Genomic DNA, 15,443 nt, shown 5'->3' on the forward strand with positions numbered 1-15,443 from the left:
AATTCTTCATCCCACCTCCCATTCTAATGTTCACCTCATTCATTTACTCACGCCTGCCACTCCGCGTTAAATAATATTCATTGATATTACCTAAAATTCTTATTCTCAAGCAACTCAGCCCCACTCCACCACCATATCTATCTTCTCCCACCCTGACTCTTACCCACCTTCCTCTGTGTCTTATGAACATCACTTCTACAGAAGGTTGCCACATTTAGCAAATAAAAGTACAGTTCAACTTTGAACAAGGCAGGGATTACAGGTACTAATATCTCACAGTCAAAAATATGTGTATAACTTTTGACTCCCAAAAACTTAACTACCAATAGCCTACTGTTGATGGGAAGTCTCACTGATAACATAAACAGTCAGTTAACACATACTTTGTATGTTATATTTATTATATGCTGTATTCTTACAGTAAAGTAAGCTAGAGAAAAGGAAATATTAAGAAAATCATAAGGAAGAGAAATATATTTACTATTCATTAATTGAGAGTAGATCATCATAAAGGTCTTCATCCTCATCATCTTCACATTGAACAGGCTGAGGAAGAAGAAGAGTCTTGATGTCTCAGGGGTGGCAGAGGTAGAAGAGGTGGAGGAGGTCAAAGGGGGGGCAGGAAAGGCAGGCACAGTTGGTGCTACTTTACAGGAATACATTGTATTTTCTGTCTGACTCTTGCTTTTTCATTTCTCTAAAAAAGTTTCTACATGGTACCAATCCTTCTTCCGCCATTTGTTTTAGTTTCAGTGCCCATATCATAGAAGGGTCCATGTTGTAAAAGAAGTCAAAAGCAATCTTAAATGATTGGAACCATTTGGCCAGATTGTGTGATGTCAATTTGTTTTCTGGCACTGCTTCTTCTACGTCTTCTTTCTCATCATCTGACACTGGTTCAAAAGCACTCATCTTCTACAAGTCATCTTCTGGTGTGGTATCCGCGGGCTCTTAAATTTCTCCAAGATACATATCTTAAAACCCTTCACCCCACACCTTTTTTTGCCATATCCACAATTTCTTTCATGACTTCTGTTATTAGCTCTGTAAGAAATGCTGTGAAGTCATGTACAACATCTGGACACAGTTTTCTGAAGCAGAAATTTATTGTTTCAGGCTTGATGGCTTTCTGTAATAATGATGACATCTTCAATGGTATAATCCTTCCAGACTTTCATAATGTTCTATCAAGATCAGGGTTCTCTTCCACAGCAATGACAATGACTTCCATAGAGTACTGTGTGTAATGAGCCTTAAAGGTCCTTATGACCCCTTGATCTAGAGAATGAATTAAAGATGTTGTGTTTGGGGGCAAGTAGACTACTTTGATGCCTTTGGCAGATTCTGGATGACCAGGGGCATTTTCCAATATCAAAAGAATTTTAAAAAGCAGTCCCTTACTGGCAAAATACTTTCTGACTTCAAGGACAACACATGAATGAAACCAAGCCAGAAAAAGGGTTCATATTGTCCAGGCCTTCTTGTTGTACAACCAAAACACTGACAGCTGGTATTTATCTTTTCCCTTGAAGTCTCAGGGGTTAGCAACATTATAGATAAGCGCAGTCCTGATCATAAACTCGATTGCATTTGCACAAAACAGCAGAGTTAGCCTACCTCTTCCTGCCTTAAATCCTAGTGCTTGCTCTTCTTCCTTGCTAATTAATGTCCTTTGTGGCATTTTTTTTCTTGAACAGGGCACTTTCATCTGCATTAAAAACCAGTTCAGGCAGATATCCTTTCTCCTCAATGTTATTCTTAATGGTACCTGGGAACTCATTTGCTGCCTCTTGGTTGGCAAAAGGTGCCTCTCCTGTTTTCTTGACATATTTTTAGCCAAACCTCTTTCTAAAATTATCAAACCATCCTTTGCTGGCATTAACTTCCCCAGTTTTCAATCCTCCACCTATCTTTTGCTTCAAGTTGTCACATACTGACTTTGCTTTTTCTCTAATCCTATTAGAGTCTGTAGGGTATGCCTTTCTTATGGCAATCCTACACCCACATAAAAGCTGCATTTTCAATATGAGTAAAAAGGTATTTGGCAAAAAGTGCAAGATTTATGCACCTGCTGGCATAGCTGGATCAATGGCTTTACAAATTTTCTTTCCTAGTTTTACAATGGTCCTTCTACTGAATTAATTTATCTTAAAATAGCAGGTAATCATAGCCACACACCTCAATCTATAATACATATTAAGCAATTGAACTTTTTCTTATAATGTCATGACTTTTCTCTGCTTCTTGAAAGCACTTCCAGCATCACTAGGGGCACTTCATATGGATCCCATGGTGTTATTCAAGGTTCACATTACTGCACTAAACATGAAGAAAACTACATGATAACTGTGAAAGATCACTTTTTACTGTGATATGCAATTTACTGGAGAGAAGAATTGCTCACATGGAGATGATTACAATCACATGACGTTTTAAGTGGATACTAGCAACACTTAAGCTCACCACAATATCAACAGGAGGTGGCTGCAAAATTATTACAGTATTACAGTATTACTACAGTGAATTTTATGCAGTTATTTAATACTGCATCTTTACGATTGTTGACATTTCTCTTCACCGCAAATGATGCCATGTACAGTCTTTCTGTGCATAAGTTTTGATAAATTTTAACTTTTTATAATAGATTTATATATGTTTTATAGTAGTAAATGATAAAATAGATTACTATCTACATATATTTTATGTATTCATAACATACCTAACTGTATCTTAATTTTTTTGATATTTATAGGCTACACAGTTCATCTGTAAGTTTTTTCAAATTGTCACAAATCTCCAAAAAAATTTCCAATATAGTTAATGAAAAAATATCCACATATAAGTGAACTCAGTTCAAATCTATGTTGTTCAATGGTCAACTGCATAGGAAATTGAATCAGGAAAGTTTGCATTTCAGATACACAGTGAATAATTTTTTAGTATGAGTATGTTCCAAATTATTCATTGTGTATCTGATATGCAAACTTAACTGGGTATTCTACATTTTATCTGGGAACACCGCTCCAACCTCAATTAAAAACAAAACAAAACAAAACACCTCCAGGCTCAGATTTCATTGATAAATTCTATCAAATATAAACATTTAAACCAAAGCTAATAAAAATTTTATGCACACTCTTTCACAAAATAGAAGATAGAAATACTTCCCAACTCATTTTTTGAGGCCAGGTTAGTTCTCATACATTTGAAAAAGGCATTACAGGAAAAACAAATTACAAATCAACATTCTCATAAATACTAATGCAAAAATCCTTAACAAAATACCTACACTAGCAAACTGAATCTAGCAATATATTAAAAGCACAGTAGGCCCTCCATATGCATGAGTTCCACATCCATGGATTCAACCAACTGTACTGAAAATATTCAGGGAATAAAAGGATGGGTGCATCTGTACTATACATGTACAGACATTTTTATCTTGTCGTTATTCCCTAAACAATACAGTATAACAACTATTGCATAGCATTTATACTGTATTAGGTATTATAAGTAACCTACAAATAATTTAAAGTATTATATAAGACACATACATTCACAGATTGGTATCCATGTGGGTCCTGGAACCAATAACCCATGCACCAAGGGACAGGATGACTGTAATTACAACATTACTTATTGTAATTAAAATATCATGACCAAGAAGAATTTATCCCAGGAATGCAAGGTTGGTCTAATATCAGCAAAATCAATCAATGTAAATTACCCCATTAACAGGGTAAAGGAGAAAATCTGTATGATCATTTCAATAAATAAAGGGGGAAGCATCTGACAAAATTCAATACCCATTAACAATAAAATCTCACAGCAAACAAGGAAACAGGAAGGAACTTCCTCAACCTGACAGAGGGCATTAGTGAGTCTTAATAATAAAATATTTAGTGTTCCCCCTCAACCAACAGAAGGATGAAGACAAGGATGTCCACTCTCAACTTCTGTTTTCTGTTCAATATTATACTGGCAGTATTAGCCAGTACAATAAAATAACCAGAAAATGAAGTGAAAGGAATACATTGGAAAAGAAGCATGAAGCTGTTCTACTTGCATGCAACATCAACTTGTACATACAAGCCACTAAGAAAGCTATTAAACAACTATTAAAACATAGAAATTTAGTAAAGTACGAGAATTCAAGGTTAATATGCAAAAATCAAGGTTAACATATAAAAATAAATGGTGGCTCACGCCTGTAATCCTAGCACTCTGGGAGGCTGAGGCAGGAACACTGCTTGAGCTCAGGAGTTGGAGACTGGCCTGAGCAAGAGCAAGACCCCATCTCTACTAAAAACGGAAAAATTAGCCAGGCATCGTGGTGCATGCCTGCAGTCCCACCTACTTGGAGGACTGAGGCAGGAGGATTGTTTGACCCCAGGAGTTTGAGGTTGCTGTGAGCTACAACGACACCACCACACTCTACCCAGAGCAACAGAGCGAGACTCTGTCTCAAAAGAAAAATAAAAAAGTATGTATTTCTGCATGCTAGCATCAAACAATTTGAAATTAAATATAAAAAACAATTTCACTTACAACACTATCAAAGAACATAAAATATTAATACATACAGGATAACTCTAATTAAAAAAGTACAGGACTTATACACTGAAAACTATAAAACATTACCCTAAAAAATTAAAGTAAATCTAAATAAATGTAGAAAGATACCAAGGTCATGGACAGAAGCACTCAACATTATCAGGATCTCAGTTCACCCAAAATTGTTCTATACATTGAACACCACCCTAACAAAAACATCAACATGCTTTCCTGCACAAATTGACAAGATGAATCTAAAATTTATACAGAAATGTAAAAGAAACCAGAGTAGCCAAAACAATCTTGAAAAAGAACAAAGTTGAAAGACTCGTTTCCTAATTTTAACCCTTCTATGAAGCTAGAATAATCAAGACAGTATGGTTTTACCGTAAGGATTAAATAAACAGATCAAAGGAACACAATTCAGTATCCAGAGATAGACCATACAAATGTAGTTAACTTTCATCTAATTTATAAAATTAATTCAATGTGGAAAGGGAAGTCTCTCAAATAAATGGTGCTAAACAACTAGATAAACAATGAAAAATTATAAACTTTGACCTTTATCTCACTACATTCATAAAAATTAATTCAAGACGTACAAGCCAGAATTATAAAGCTTTGTGATAAAAATACATGAGAATATCATTACAACCTGAGAGTAGGCAGGCAAATATTTCTTAAAAAGAACAGAAAAAACATTAAGTATTAAAAAAATTAATAAACTCAAATTCATTAAAATTTAAAACTTAAGCCCAAAAAGGCAAGCCACAGACTGGGATAAATACTCCCAATACATGCATCTGACAATGAACTCATACACAGAATACATAAAAACTCATGCAACTCAATTACAGAAACAAAAATGAGCCAATTCTAAAAATGAGTAGAAGACTTGAACAGACACTTCACAAAAGAAAATACAGCAATATCTAATACACACATAAAAAGGGGCTCAACATCACTGATTATCAGGGAAACGCAATTAAAACCATAGTAAGACATCATTTTATATCTGCTAGAATGGTTAAAATTACACACGAAATGTTGACAAAGAAGTGAAGTAACTGGAACTCTTATGAACACTTGTAAAAGTATTCATGGCAGTATTATTTGCAATGCCAAAAAGCTGGTGACAACCCAAATGTCTACCAACAGACAAAATAAATAAATATTTTGTTATATTCATACAGTGGAATACTACTTAGCAAAAAAGAGAACCCAAGTACTGATACATGCAATAACAAAGCTGAACTTCAAAAGCCTTGGACTGATTGAAAGAAACCAGATGCAAAACGCTACATTTTGTATGATTCTATTCATTGGCAGTTTAAGAACATGTAAAACTCATTTATAGTGATAGAAATCACAATAATTGCCTATGGGTGTGGGATTGAATAGAAGGGGGCCCAAGGAGACTCTCTAGAGGGATGGAAATGTTCTCTATCTTGATTGTGGTGTGTTTATGTAGGTATATATATTTATCAAGAATCATTGAACTATATATACTTAAAATCTATGCATCACATTGTATGCATTATTTTAGCTCAATAAAATATTATTGGGGAGAGAAAAAAAAGCAAAACAATTTAAAATCAGACTTATAGTTCAAGATGGCAGATTGACCACAGTATTTATCTTCTCCCTAAAAATAGTCACTAAGAGGGAACATGAGAAGAGGTTCTGGAACACTGGTATTGTTCTATTAATATATATCTTGTCCTGAATGATGATTACATAGGCGTTTTCACTTTGGGATAATTTATCTATCTGTATACTTATGATTGTACACACTTGTGTATATATGTTATATTCGACTTTTTTAAAAATCAGCCAGTGAATCAGGTACCCTCTTCAATCCACTGCTGTACAGAACTTCTATCCAGCTAATAAATTTTCACAAAAGATGTTAAACTTATCAAATGCTGGTCTGGTTTCTAAATCAGAACAAAAAACAAAAGCAAAAACACTCTTTACCACCTCAGATGATCAGCACTGCCATAGTATAGGCCTAAATTATCAGATTTTCAGGTCCCATTAAAATGCACAGATGAAAGTGACTACAAAAGACTGTAAGGTAGATATGCAGTCCATTCACTATTCTAGGTAACCTCTAAACACACCAATAAAATAAGATACAGATCAATTTTCTTACTGTATCTTTCATTCACCCTGATATTTTGTAGTATGTTTGCTGAAAATGTACCTTCAGTGCTTATCAGAATAAACTGTGACTTTTATACAATTTATGTGTCAGAGAGCTCATTTTCACCAAATCTCCACTTGGTCTTCTGTTAGACTACCAAATTCCCTAAATATTTTTCAAACTGAGCTTTTCAGAAATGTTGAGAATAATAATAAATAAAATCAGATGACTGAAGTGTTAAGAGGACAGCTAAATTCAGATATCAAAAATATATAACGCAGGCAATTAATCAATTACTCTATGTTTTCTGACAGTATCCAGCAGTAGAGAAAAGAGAGGCTAGATTAATCCAGACAAATAAAGATCACGGTCACAAAGGAAATGGTGAGGATGGGATGTTTTGGGGAGTATAACTGAATAATCAGCTATAGGATCTGAGTATAAAAGAAAAGACAACAAAGCCAAAGACTTAGACAATAAAAGGAGTCTGGGACCAAAAATCAAAGAGCACATTTATCAGAACTCAAGCAGCAGAAGTGGTAGAAAGACAAGAAGCTACAATAAAAAAAAAAAGAGTTTCAGAGTTCAAGATATATTTCATCTAATAACTTGTGCATCTTAAAATGAATACAGGAGTATCTACCATTAGAACTGTCAACCTATAGCATGGTGCCTGATCCAAAGTAGAATCTGAATAAATAAGGGGTAACTGTTGCAAATTGATACAGTAAATGCAAATTACTTCTAATATTTACTAAGACCACAATCATAAACTAACATCTACTAAGAAAAAAATAAGATTTAGTTTAAGCAAACTATAAATAACATATGGCCCACCTGATATTTTTAGGTTATCCAATCAAATGTTCTCTTACTTTCTTAAGAATAAGTTAAAATTGATTGGACAAATGTTACATACGCAAATGTATAACTATATACTCAGAGTAAACCAAAATTTCACTTTTTTCTAAATTAATTTTAAACCACAAGTACCATGACTTACATAATTTCTTCCTATATCTGAAAATTTTCTACACTACCCTTATAATTCAATATTGGTCATAATGAGATTAACCATAAAATCTAAAGAAGGCAAATTACTTATACAATGATTTGCTCTTCTCACAGCAGACACAACAAGGCAATAAAACAATATTAAATAAGACATTAGGATTTTTAGTACTCATAAGCAATGGGAAAGATTAAATCATGTACCAGTGAAATTTGGTCTTGGAGCCACATAACTCATTAGATGACACATTACTCGTTATGCATTCATCCCATCAACTGATTCCCTTGTAAAACAACTCAAATCTGACTGCAAATTTTAACAATTCTCCAATCAGCAAATGCATGCTAAGCTTTACCAATGATAAAATGATGTTTAATGCAATCATCTTACCTGCCTCAATAGTTTCTCAATGGCTGACATGACCATAAGGCCTCTCCAAACGACTGGTGCAGTCTCTTCAATCAGGAAGCCCATAGACATACTGCAACAGTAATCCAAAAATACAATTTGTATAAATTAATTTGTATAAATAAATTTGCATTAATTTGTATAAATTAATCAATATTATTCTTAAAAGTAGCATAAAGTAAAAATATATGCTCACCAAGCAATACCATAATTCAAAAGAGGCCTCATTAGGTTGCCTGAAATAAGAAAAAAAAATTCTCTTTTAGAAGTGTAAATCATTATAAATAAACATACTGACTTTTTGCCTTTTAAAAATATTTATTACTATTTTTTAATTGACAAAAATTGCTTATATTGCAATGTGAGGTTATGATACATATATACAATGCAGAATGATTAGATCAGGCTAACTAACATATCCATGACCTCACCTACTTATCCCATCTTTGCAGTAAGAACATTTAAAATCTACTCTTTCAGTAATTTTGAAATATACTTGCAATACCTGATTATTAGCAATAGTTAACATGCTGTAGGCTGGTCCGATAGTAGTGGGTTGTCAGAACTTATTAACATTAGTGTCACTAAAGTTGGTATTCAACCCCCCCACTGCTAAATTTGACTGGCTTTAAAAAAAAAAAAAAACATGCTGTGAAATAAATCACTGGAACCTATTCCTCCTGTCTAACTGAAACTTTACATCCTTTGACCAATATCTCCCTTTTCCCCATCTATCCCTCCAGCCTTTTATCAAAGAATGTCAAGTTAGAAATACAAATAGGCTGCTCATACTGCTACAATGTAACTTTCAACTAATTCACCTCAATCAGCAACAATTTAAACATTATACCAAGCTTACTGCTAAAAGTCCCAATAGATGCGACATCTAAAAACAGTTGAGATATCATTTTTATTAAGAAATAATTCATCTACAATTTTAAGATATGTTTCTTTAAAAAAACCTCAATAAGTAATTTATCCATCAATTTTATTTATATGCATAGACATATAAATATATAAATTGCATATATATGCTTATCTAGTATGTATATATATGTATGTGTATACTTGATGCATACACACATCTTATCAGTTCCTCCTACACTGAAGTGTTACTTTTTTCCCTTAAATAGTTGGAAAATTATGAAAATCCAAAAAAGCAGAAAAATTCTATCTTGAAATCTGAGATAAGAAATTGCATTAATCATCCCCTCTCCTCCTCTCCCCCCCAAAAAATAAAAAAAAAATTAAAAAATAGAAATTGCATTAATCTCAAGAGAAAAGCAATATACTGCTTATAGTCAAGTACGAAAAATATATATGTACTTTACATAATCAAAAAATGGTTGAAATAGGATTAAGATGGATGACTAGACACATAGTATATGCCTCCTCCACAGAGGGGAACCAGAATAGTAAGCAGTTCTCACATTTTGAACAGACCATCTAGGAGAGAATGTTAGGATTTACCAGGGAAGTGACAGGAAGCACCAAAAGTGGATAAGGAGAGGGTTTCAGGGCAATTTGCCAGGCTGGGGTCTGGCTAACAATTGGGAGAAGCTACTGGATGTGGTGAAATAATTTGAGAGAAGCTCCCAGGGCTCCACTCTCTGAGACAAGCTTTTACAACCTTGGCTACAAGAAAGAGAAGCCCCCAAACCATGCAGCATCTCCGGCCTAACATAGGGAGCTGCTTGGAGATTGCACAGAGACATTGTTGCACAAAGAGAACTGACACAGAATCCCACAGGCATCTGAGCCAGCTAGAGCAGCTTGAGCCGGGCACCATTCTGAAAGCCTAGATGCTAAGGAACCACAGGCGAGCCTGCAGCCACTGCGAGGGATAGAGGAGCCCGGGTGCTCCCATTCATCCCTGGGAAGGTCTCCACTGCCCTGCTGTGGGCTGCAGATGAGACTGAGACATGAGCGGACAGCATTTTCCACAGTTTCACGCGCATGCTGTTTGCCTGGGTGGGGCTCCAGCCTTTCTGGTTACAGGTCCAAGGTGCCATTTTGTGAATTTTACACTGGGCAGTACCCAGACCACAGGCTGAGTTTAAGCTTGATGTGGCTACACCCCCTGTCTGGCTACGGAAAAAGGCAGAGAAAGCAGGCTTTCCAGCACACATCTGAGATGGTACCCACCATCCTGCAGCCAGCTGCTGTAGGACCAAGTCTCAAGCTAATTGTACTCCTACAGTTTCCTGCCAGTGCAGCCTGTCTGAGAAGGGTTCCACCCCCTCTGGCCACAGGCCCAGGGCACCATTTGGGCAGTTTGAAGCCAGGCCGGGCCCCTCTCTCAGCCAGAATTCAGGCTGACCAGCTGCCCTCAGCTCAGAAGGGACAAGGGAGTTCGAGCGCTTCTAATACATCTAGGACGATTCCTCCCAAACTGCTACAGACTGCAGTGAGACTAAGATGCAAGCACATGGCATTCCCCCAACATCTTGCCCATGCTGCTTGCCAGGAAGGGGCCCTACCGTCTCTGGTCACAGGCCTAAAGTGCCATTTTGGGAGTTTGAAGCTAGACAGCCCAGGAAGGGATGTGGAGATGGGGACCTTCCCTCCTCCAACGACCTGATGCTGGGTACATAGTCACCTCTGCTCCCAAGCATGAGCTTTTGGTATTGGTGAGTTGTGAAACAAACAGGTCTAGGCTTGAGGGGGGCACATATCCCCAAGAGGACTCTGTCCACCGTGCCCAGGCACTTCACAGAGGGTGCTGCTTATTTCCCTCCCTTCATGGACAGGCAGTGTTTTTGTACCTGTCCCAACCCAGGAATCTCAGCCCCTGGTTTTCTACATCACTGGATCCACAACCAACATTCCCCTAGAATCCACTCAGTCTGCAGCAGCCTTGGGAGACCAGTGGGTCCCAGAGGAACTGTGGGTCTCCTGGAGCTTGGGCATTCAGGACAGGCTACTTCCAGCCAAGGGCAGAGTGTAGCACACCAAAGGGCTCCTTAGGACAAAGGGTAACAGGACACCAGCTCCCCACCATTCAGGGCCTTCTCCTCCTCCTCCCCTCCTCTGCCCACTGCTACTGAGGCAGCCATGTCTGTTTCTGATTAGGACTGGCAAGGGTTCCACAGGCGAAGATTAAGTCAGAGCACTTGGGAGCAGCTGCCCCACTTTTGACAGAGCACCTGTCACATCCAGGATACCATGGAGGTTGTGTGTGTGCCCTTCCCTCTAAGAAGCCACAGTAAGTGCTTTCGTGTTCCCCAAGGACTAAAGCTACCACCCACCCTAGAGGCAAGTCCCTGACACAACCACACATCCCTTATCAAAGCATTTCAGCCACAGCCCATAGCCACTCTGGTAAATCTGCACACAGCAGACTGAGCTGCCCCTACCACCTCCACTGCAGGTGGTTCAGGGTGGGAGCTGGAAATCTGGGTGCTTTTGTGCCCCTGAAGGACAGAGGCCACTGTCACTGCTGAGAGAAGAGGTGTGAACAGTGTGTGCATCCCACAGCTATCTCCCTCTGCTAATCTCATCAACAGGGACTTGCCCCTACTGTAGCAGGCTCACAGTATATCCACCCTTCTCCTCCCTGAGCATTCTTCTAGAGCAGGAGATCACTCCACCCCTCACTACCACAGCCAGCGTCTGACACCAAGTTTACCATCCCAGTCTTGGTCTGGTCCCTCCAGGACTCAAGCATGCCATCCAGAGACCTGGGACTGGGGGAGTACCTAACCTAGTCCACCATGCCTGCCATTTGAACACTATCCCAAGGGTCTGAGGTCCAACTGAACCAAACTGCCAGCAACACCACAGTAGGTACCTACCTGCATGAGCCAAAAGGTAGTGTCCCTCTCCATTTCTACACTAAGCAGCAGAGTTCCCAGCAGAGGAAAACAGGTGAATCTCAAATTTATCTGCTTTGAGCTGAGGGAAGAGGATCCAAACAAGAAAGAACCAGCACAAGAACTCTGGCAATATGAAAAACAGGAGCTCTCAACACCCCCAAAGGATCACACTGACCACTAACTCTAGCAACAGACTCCAAACAAAAGGAAATTTGTGAAATGTCAGAAATGGAATTCAAAATATGGCCTGCAAGTATGCTCAATGGGATCAGTGAGAAAGTAGAAAACCAACACACACACACACACACACACACACACACACACACAAATATATATATAAAATTCAGGACATGAATGGAAAATCAAAAAACGGTAGATAATTTTTTAAAAAGCAAAACAGAACTTCTAGAAATGAAAGTCAATTAGGGAATCTCAAAATACAGTAGAAAGTCTTATCAACAGACTAAATTAAACAGAAGAAAGAATTTCAGAGCTTGAAGACAAGGCTTTTGAATTAACCTAGGCAGTCAAAAAAATTTTTAAAGAATCAAGAGAAATGAACAAAATCTCCAAAATATGTGAGATTATACAAAACTCTGAAAAATAAGAATGACAGGCATCCCTGAGGGAAAAGAAGAAAAGGAAGAAACATGGAAAATATATTTGAGGGAATAATGGAGGAAAACTTCCCTGGTCTTGCTAAAGATTTAGACATCCAGATACAAGAAGGTAAATGAACTTCTGGAAGACTCATTCCAAATAGGACATCACCAAGGCACACAGTAATCACTCTGGCCAAAGCCAAAGCAAAGGAGAAAGTCATAAGCTTCAAGACAAAAAGCATCAAGTAACTTACTAAGGAAAATCCATCAGACTAACAGCAGACTTCTCAATGGAAACCTTACAAGCCAGAAGGGATTGAAGTCCCATCTTTAGTTTTCTTTTCTTTCTTTCTTTCTTTTTTTTTTTTGGAGACAGAGTCTCGCTCTGTTGCCCGGGCTAGAGTGCTGTGGCATCAGCCTAGCTCACAGTAACCTCAAATTTCTGGGCTTAAGCAATCCTTCTACCCCAGCCTCCCAAGTATCTGGGACTACAGGCATGTGCCACCATGCCAGGCTAATTTTTTCTATATATTTTTAGTTGTCTAGATAATTTCTTTCTATTTTTAGTAGAGACGGGCTCTCGCTCTTGTTCAGGCTGGTCTCGAACTCCTGACCTTGAGTGATCCTCCCGCCTCGGCCTCCCAGAGTGCTAGGATTGCAGGTGTGAGCCACCGCGCCTGGCCCCATCTTCAGTTTTCTTAAACAGAGTAACTGTCAGCCAAGAATTCTGTAAAACTAAGTTTTGCAAAACTAAGTTTCACAACTGAGGAAAAATAAAACCTTTCCCATACAAGCAAACACTAAAGGAATTTGTCAACACTAGACCAGCCCTACAGGAAAGGCTAAAAAGTGCTCTAAATACCAAAAAGAATGGTCGATATTCATCACTATAACAACACTAAAAAGTAAAAACTGACAGCTCTTACAAAACAACATAACACAATAACATAAGGGAGAATACAAAGCAACTGGGTAATAGTCAACATGATACATGGAATAATATCTCACTTATCAAAATTAACATTAAATGTAAATGGTCTATATGCCCCACTTAAAAGATATAGATTGACAGAATGGATTAAAAAACACAACCCAAATATCTGCTATCTCCAAGTAACTCATTTAACTCATAAAGAATCAAAAGATTCGAGGTAAAGGGAAGGAAAAAATATTCCATACAAATGGAAACCAAAAGTCGGCAGGAGTATCTGTTCTTATATCAAATAAAACAGACTTTAAATCAACAGTAAAACAAAAAAGATGGTCCTTTCATAATGATAAAGGGAGTAATTCAACAAGAAGATGTAATGATCCTAAACATATATGTATCTAATAGAAGAGCTCCCATATTCATAAAACAAATGCTACTAGACCTAAGAAATGAAATAAACAGCAACATAATAATAGTGGGGGACCTCAACACTCTACTCACAGAACTAGATAGATCATCAAGGCAGAAATTCAACAAAGAAACACTGGGCTCAAATAGGACTCTGGAACAAACAGGCCTAATACACATTTATAGACTGCAAAAGCAAATACAACAAAAACAGAAATAAATAAATGGGTCTTAATTAAACTAAAAAGTTTCTGCACAGCAGAAGATACAATCAACAGAGTAAATAGACAAGCTGTGGAATAGGAGAAAAAATTCAGATGCTATACATCTGACAAAGGCCTAGTATCCAGAACCTATAAGGAACACAAACAAATCAGCAAGGAAAAACAAATAACCCCATGAAAAAGTGAGCAAAAGGCATAAACAGACATTTTTCAAAAGAAGAGAAACAAACAGCCAAACACAAACATATGAAAAAATGCTCAACATCACTAATCATTAGGAAAATGCAAATTAAAACCACAATTAAATACCACCTTACCCCAGTCAGAATGGTCATTATTAAAAAGTCAAAAAACAACAGATGTTGGCAGGGATGCAATGAAAATGGAACACTCACACACTGTTGGTGGGAATGTAAATTAGTATAACCTTTATGGAAAACAGTATGGAGATTACTCAAAAAACTAAAAGCAGATCTACCATTTGATCCAGCAATCCCAATACTAGGGACCTATCCAAAGGAAAAGAAGTCTTTTTGTAAAAAAGACACCTGCACCCATATGTTCATCACAGGACAATTCACAATTGCAAAGATATGGAACCAACGTAAGTGCCCATCAATGGATGAGTGGATAAAGAAAATGTGATAAAAATGTGATACACACACACACACACACACACACACACACTAGAATAATATTCAGCCATCAAAAAGAATGAAATAATATCATTTATAGCAACTTGGATGAACTGGAGGCCATTATTCTAAGTGAAGTAACCCAGGAACAGAAAACCAAATACCACATGTTCTCACTTATAAGTGGGAGCTAAGCAATGGGTGTGCATGGTCATACAGAGTGACTTAATGGACATTAGATGTCAGAAGGGGGAGAGGGGTGTAGGATGAGAAATTACCTATGGGGTACATTGTACACTATTCAGGTGACAGGTATATTCAAAGCCTAGACTTCTCCACTATGCAATTCAGCCATGTAACAAAGAACAATCTGTACCCCCTAAATTTAAATATAAAGGTTACTATAAAACATAGTTTCTTTTATCTATGCAACCACATCCCCATTTATTCTTGCTTCCATATCCTACTTCTCCACCATAACAAACTATAGTAGAAACTCTCTAATGCAATCTGGATAAGTACTAAGCTTAAAGTTTAGGGAAAAAACATAAAAACCTAGCAGTATCATACATTCAGATCTCACCACATGTTCTTTTTCTTCTACAAAGAGACTGAAACTGAAAACTGTAGACAAAGCATATAGGCATGGCTTACAAAAATAAATCTATTGCTGAACTCCATTCACTGAATCCCTACTGAAAGAAAAGG

The 15,443-nt window shown here is 37.3% G+C and overlaps 1 protein-coding gene across 2 annotated transcripts in view; it reads right to left on the reverse strand.

Moving 5' to 3' along the window:
- NUBPL (NUBP iron-sulfur cluster assembly factor, mitochondrial) overlaps window positions 1-15,443 on the reverse strand; it is a 212,589-nt gene that overhangs the window by 129,106 nt on the left and 68,040 nt on the right. Inside the window, exons 5-6 of one of the 2 annotated variants that reach the window (XM_045569065.1) lie at window positions 8,317-8,356; window positions 8,103-8,193 (exon numbers count right to left, since the gene is read on the reverse strand). In XM_045569065.1, coding sequence (XP_045425021.1) covers window positions 8,103-8,193; window positions 8,317-8,356 — 131 coding nt within the window. Of the gene's footprint in view, window positions 1-8,102; window positions 8,194-8,316; window positions 8,357-15,443 lie in introns of those variants that run through there. The other variant, XM_045569074.1, reaches the window with a different exon arrangement.

This window comes from Lemur catta, chromosome 1 (genome assembly GCF_020740605.2).
Source record: "Lemur catta isolate mLemCat1 chromosome 1, mLemCat1.pri, whole genome shotgun sequence".
Taxonomy (NCBI): Eukaryota; Metazoa; Chordata; class Mammalia; order Primates; family Lemuridae; genus Lemur; species Lemur catta.